General features: G+C 40.1%; 1 protein-coding gene and 1 pseudogene across 1 annotated transcript; one reads left to right on the forward strand and one right to left on the reverse strand.

The window, feature by feature from the left end:
- Nucleotides 1-282: 282 nt before the first annotated feature.
- On the forward strand, nucleotides 283-5,127 carry LOC122348969 (annotated as a pseudogene).
- Nucleotides 5,128-5,243: 116 nt separating this feature from the next.
- On the reverse strand, nucleotides 5,244-6,242 carry cbln11 (cerebellin 11). The gene is made up of 3 exons (XM_043244958.1): nucleotides 6,000-6,242; nucleotides 5,750-5,884; nucleotides 5,244-5,671 (listed from the first exon to the last, which is right to left on the reverse strand). The coding sequence occupies exons 1-3, from the start codon at nucleotides 6,205-6,207 to the stop codon at nucleotides 5,373-5,375; spliced, it is 642 nt and encodes a 213-aa protein (XP_043100893.1). The 5' UTR covers nucleotides 6,208-6,242; the 3' UTR covers nucleotides 5,244-5,372.
- Nucleotides 6,243-6,608: the final 366 nt, after the last annotated feature.

The following is a 6,608-nucleotide window of genomic DNA, read 5'->3' on the forward strand; positions in this document are numbered from 1 at the left end:
CTCAATTAGACCAGAAAAATGTAAAGAAATGTTAACAAAAACGCCATCAGATATCAGACTATCAGAGAAAGCAATTTTCACATCCATGTTGAAACAATTTAATTTCAAAAGCACATGCAAGTCATACAAACTGTGCAACAAATAAAGATAATTTATAAATCAGCACCAGACGGTCATAAATTTATAGCACGACTGGATTGTAGGAAGCAAGTCATTCTTAGATGGCTTGAGATGTGATCTTATTGAATGCTTGAGGTAAAAATAGTGTTATGTTTTGTGTGACCTCATGAGACACTGATCTATTTTGCATACCAGTCTACAGTACAAGATCCTACATCAACAGAGAGATTCAACAGAAGTTTAGAAACAGATTTGATAGAACTTCTCCTGGTTTTTGAACACAAGAAAGATTCTCTGAGGACTGAAAACTGAAGTCGCAATGGCAATAGATCAGCAGTGCCTTCAGAGAGAGTGGATACGTTCAAGGAGATTAAAAGAGGATGAAAGTCTGAGCAGCGACACTGGATGGATGGATGAGAGTGAAGAAGAGGAGAGTGAAGAGAATCCAGGGAAGGAAGATGAGCGGACAGAAGAAGAGGATCCAAAGGAGCAGCAAGTAAATGCATGGGAAAATGACAAGACTGTTGATGACGATGAAGGATGTAGTGTTAGTTTTCCTTTTATGCCTGAAAATAGTGACAGTGTTTCTGCAATGTGTAATGATAAAGCCAGTGATGAAGAGAATAGTTTTCTTGTTACTAATGGTGACAACTTATTGGATGTGTTTACACATGGAGCTTGCAATGATGCTGATAAACATGATGATACAGAAGACAGTGTTAGTTTTCCCGCTGTTTCCGCGAACAGTGATGGTTTAATTGCTGTCTGCACAAATGATGATGAAGAGGATGTGGGTAAAAAAGATGACAAAAATAACAATGAAGAATATAGTAATAGTCCACCTGTTATGTCCACAAACATTGAAGGTTTAGTTGCTTCACTTACAAATAATGATGAAGTCAATGATGACAAGAGTGGATATAATTTACAAGTCAACATTAACGGCTATGAAGAATATTTTAGGAGTTTACCTGCTGCTTCTGCAAATGGTGACAGCTCAGTTGCTATGTGTGTGCAAAACGGTAAAAGCATAGATAATGGTTATGATAAAAATGACAATGACGATGAAAATGAAAATGCTACTGCCTCCATCACTACTGATGACTTTGGTGGTGCTGAAAAAGATTTAATATTTAGAGATGAAGAGCAGCACATGACAGACTCCAGCTCCGAACAAGAACTGATAAATCAAGAGTTAGAGGAGGAGGATGAAGAAGACGACGATGATGAATATGACGTAAGTAGAAGTTTTGAAGATTCTGAAGATGAGGATTGCAGCACGTATCCCAAAAAACTATACTCTGATCCAGCTTACCCTGGAGTGGTGTTCCAGTCTCTCGAGAACATGATGTTGTGTTCAGTCCTCACTGACCTGACCCTCTTCACAGAGGATGGATACCAATTCCAGGTTCATTCCTTTGTCTTGGCGGCGGTCAGTTATCTTATTCAGACGAGACTCAGGCAAAAGCCCACACATGAGCAACACATCTCATTGCAAATGGGACCCGAGGTTCAAGGTACAGGTTTGGCAGCAGTGGTGAAATTTGCCTACACGGGAAACATTGGCATTCTGAACAAAGGCAATATAGAATGGATCTGGTCTGCGGCTGTTAGCCTGGAAGCTCCGAGAATTCTAGAGCTCTGCAAAGGGAAGAAGAGAGAGAGGAGGACGAGGCAAGAGGAAAGAAGGTGGACAGAAAAGAGATTTCCGCCGAAGAATATATGAAAATTAGTCTAGAGCAAATCAGACAGATGTGGGCACAGAGAATAGGATGTGATGTGGAACTTGAAGCAGAAGGAAGAGTGTTTCATGGTAAGAGACTTGGAAATATGGTAAAGTTTCCTATAAGCATGAAGCTAAATGCTACCTCTGTATTTTATTCTTTCCCACTTCTCTAGCTTTAGTATTAATGTCATGCCCTCAGCATTTATGTATGTATTTTATATATGTTCATAAAGCTCACCGGCCGCTCCTGGTTGCCAGCAGCGACTACTTCAGAGGCATGTTTACCAGCGGTATGAAGGAAAGCCACCAGAAATCGGTGTCTCTGTTGTTAGTTGAAGCCACCAAGTTTGAAGCCCTTCTGCACTACACCTACAGCGGGGCTCTTGCTCTCGGATGGGGCTGTGTGTTTGATCTCACCTGTACATCTCTGCAATTACAGTTCCAATCTGTCTTCTCACTATGCCTTAGCTTCCTTCACCAAGAAGTAGATGCTTACAGCTGCCTAGATGTATCATCTTTGCAGAGGCCTATGGGATGGCGGACTTGCTTGCACTGGCCGATGACTTTGTCTTGAGGCACTTTCAAGATGTGTCCATCACTCCAAAGTTCCAAGATCTTCCTGTAGAGAAACTGAAGAAGTACCTTCAAAGTGATTCTCTTTGTGTTCCCTCAGAGTTGCCTGTGTTCAAAGCGGTCATGTGTTGGATCGAAGCCTTTCCCAGAAAGCGGGTCAAACTTGCCAGGGAGCTGATGGGAACCATCCAGTTTCCCCTCATGACCTTTAAGGAGTTCAAAGAAGTTAAGTCCATAACGACTTGGCCAAGAATTGGTGCCAAAAGATTATATGATTCTCTCCTTGAGGAGTTCTGTTCCAGTTCTTCAGATGTTCAGTCTAATTTCAGGGCATATATGCCTAAAGACACCCTAGTTCTTGTTGGGGGTGAAAGTATCACTGATAATTTTGATAAACGTAGACCCTGTAGGGACATGTGGTTTAGCAATTCCTTGCAGAACCACGTTGGATTGGTGAAGAAAGTAGAGTGGAGAATGCTCGGAACTTTACCTGAGAAACCGAGATTCAGTCATGGAGTTGGGGTAATGAGGGGCAAACTTTATGTAGTCGGCGGACGGCATTATTACGGCAAAGCTGATACTATGAATTGCACCTACAGGTAAGATGTAACATGACGACTCATCTATCTGAGCTTGTCCATGTTTGCACTCTCACCCTGCTGACCCCAACTTCAATCTTTCAACTAGGTACGATCCCATCCAAAGTGTTTGGCAGAGATTGGCCGACATGCATGAAACAAGAGGCAGCTTCACTCTAGTGGTCTTGAATGGCAAAATATATGCTATTGCCGGAGAGAGAAACTCAGAGGTCAATATGGAGAGCGTGGAGGGTTACTGCCCCAACACAAATTCTTGGAGGTTAGTACAGTAAAAGTGTAGTTCAAGAAAAGCATTTGTAATTTCAGGAATAATCTAAAAGGCATGCATGATTCTAGATCAACTTCAGATGTCCTTTCTGGACCAATGTTCTAAAACCTTTGCTAGAGTAAGCACCATATTTTTTGTTAAAAAGTTGAGAGTTTTGTGTCACCATTAATTGTTCTGATGAGTTGTATTGTGTTAGCTCAACAACTGACAGATAAGTAATAACATTACGACCCAATTAACAGACTGTACTGTTTTGTCTATCCTTTATTACATGAAGTTGTCATAGGCATCTACCCTAAGCAAGGTCCACTTACACAGATACACACAGGAGCATTTGGACGTCACATCTATCAGTGGATCACTAAAGTATCTGCTCATAGATGGTTTCTTTGATATAGAGTTCTCAAAAATGGAAACAAATGCTTAGGGGAAATCCTAGTATCCTCACATTTTGTCATAATTTCAGTTTCAACTGGTACTGAAGTAGATATTTTTGACAACATTACTGCAAATGCACTGTGCAGGTCAAACTGTTCCTGTTGAATGATGTTGTCCACCATTTAAAGGCTTTCTTTTTAATTCTCTCCAACTTCAGTTTTGTCCACCCATTAAGCCATGCTCTGTGCTGTCATGCGGCCAGTGTGTGGAAAGGCACAATCTTCCTATCGGGAGGCTTTAACAGTCAGTACCAGTGTCTATCATCTATGACCCTTTACCACCCAGAACGTGGATCCACTTCCCTGGCTGAAATGACACATGATAGAGCCCTGCACTGCATGGAGGCCCTGGGTGACCGTTTATACGTGGCTGGAGGAGTTTCATGCAAAGCTGATGGCCATCTGGTAGACCAATTAGCCTGTGAGGTCTATGACCCTGTGGCCAACTCATGGAGTGCCATTATGCCATTCCCAGTGCCTCATGTTGGGTCAGCCTCAGCAGTCTTAGAGGGGAAGGTCTACATAATAGGAGGCTACTGCCAAGAGGACTACAGTGATATCAAAACAGTGCACCGCTATGATCCTGCGACAGGACGCTGGGAGAACATGAGCTTGACACCAGGCCCGAACACATACATAGCTGCCTGTGTGCTGCCCATACCAGCGCATCTTAGACAATAAGAATGGGATATTTTGAGTAAAATACATTGTTGCATTGTACATTATCTCCATCTCATGTTAAGATAAGAAACCATATTCAAATCAGAACATGATGATGGAAAATCTGAATTTGTTTAGAAATTATTTGAAGAGGTGGTTCAAATTCAGTTATATATATATTAGGATATACCATAAAGTATACTGTAATACTAATGAGCAAGAGAATGTACAGTCCACTGAAAGTCTGTAAAGATTATTGAGATTTTGACATCCCAATGCCACATATAACTAATCTTTCTAAATGAAAAACACATTGAAATGTCACAGTTATGCATATCCAATGAAACATTCCTGGAAAGAAATGATCCATTAGTTTCCTTCAAATATCTCTCCTGTTCAATTTTGTTGATCACTTCATTGGTTAAATGAATATTAAATTCACTGAAGCTTTAAGCCAAAAATTATATGTATATTTGTATTAGAGATTGCTTCTAGAATGAAGTAAAGCAAAATGGAAAATTGTTTATTTCTACTGTTTGATTTTTACAAACTGAAGATCAAAGTAACTTTCTCTGTGTCACAAATACTCTCAACCAAGCTTCGTTTTTATTTAACCCAGAATATTTATTTGACCAGTGTATGTGTGTGTGTGCATGGATTTTCAAAACTGTTCTTTGATGACAAATTTGTTAGGATGCCATTATCGTTGCCATCTAGGAACATACGCAGTAAAAAAAGGAAGACCTGTAGCGTTATATATATATAAAACAATAAAGGTCTATGAAAAGTTCTCATTTGGATAGCCAAGTTATGCACCTGAATAAAATGTAATTTCATAAAAGTGTAAAGGAGGACTCTTGTTTTTGTCTAAATATCTGAAATAGTGACTTTTAATTACATTTATGCATGATTAACACAACAAAGAAATACAAGCTAAGACTTTTAAACAGTTCTTTTTGACATTTCCTAAAGAATTCATACATACAAAATTATACAGAAGTAGAATCTAATGGGTAAAGCAGGTAGCCTGTGAAAGTGGAGTAGTTGTACCGTCGATCCACAAAGATCCAGGTTCTGATCCACAGATTCATGTAAACCTCCTCACCAACATCCAGCTCCATCACGGCTCCATTGGATATTTGGTCGTTGCGCTCACCAGAATTATATTCGTACGAAGACACAAATCGTGCCGTGCCTTTAAAGATGCTCAGACCCATATCTTGAGAGGAAAACGCAGCGCCTGAGTACCTGAAGTAATACACACCTTTAACAGGCGCCGTGAACACTCCTGCAAAAGATACTACGTATTAAACCATGTCACAAATCCACTGATCTAATTACGATCACAAACTCAATATGCCGAAACCTTTGACAGGGTCATATGCGTTGCCAATGTTGGTTAGGACTTTATCAAAGATGAGCTTGGTCTCCGAACTAAAAGGCCCTCGGTGTGCACTCGGAGTACTTGACATTGATGCAGTGAATGCCACTTTAGGAGTCTCTGTGAAAGGGATTATCAGTTTGATCAGTGAGTAAAACAATGCTATGTAAAATTCTGAAGTGCTGGTTAGGTAGTTCATGTGATTCAAACATGCATATAACTGTGAAACATATACCTTTAATCTGTTTCTGCAGCTCCCGAATCAAGCTTTTCTGCTCTGCGAGTTCATTTTTAGCAGTGTTCAGATCCACCGTCAGTCCTTTAATTGAGGCTTTAAGCTTCTCCAACTCAGAGTAGATATTCACCACAGGAGTCATAATATCCTCGTCCTGTGCCATGCAGGAACCTAAAACCGAGATTAAGAAAAGCTGAAATAAAGCCATGCCTGTTTCTTTAGGTCTACAGTCGCTGCGCTCCTTATCTTTATAGAGCTACTCTTGGTTAATAATTACAAATTCGGACTTTTTAGATCAGATTTACCGCTTATCTCTAAAGAAAAAAACCCACACAAACGCAAGTACCCAAATTTGAATAAATGATAAGAAGTTTCTAGAATTGCACAAGTGAATGTGTACGATTGAGCTAGGCTACAAACTACTCAGTTCATATAAACCCTATTTAACTCATATGAAATAGACTCATTTGTGGTAAAATGTGATACAACTTTATAATCCAACATCAATGAAGACAAGTAAACAAAGTTAAACACTGATGCACAGGGCTGTTGGATAAAATCGAGGGCACCTTAAGGAAACGAATCAATCCTGGGGACTCCAAAGAGCAC

This window comes from Puntigrus tetrazona, chromosome 7, assembly GCF_018831695.1.
Source record: "Puntigrus tetrazona isolate hp1 chromosome 7, ASM1883169v1, whole genome shotgun sequence".
NCBI classification, from domain to species: Eukaryota; Metazoa; Chordata; class Actinopteri; order Cypriniformes; family Cyprinidae; genus Puntigrus; species Puntigrus tetrazona.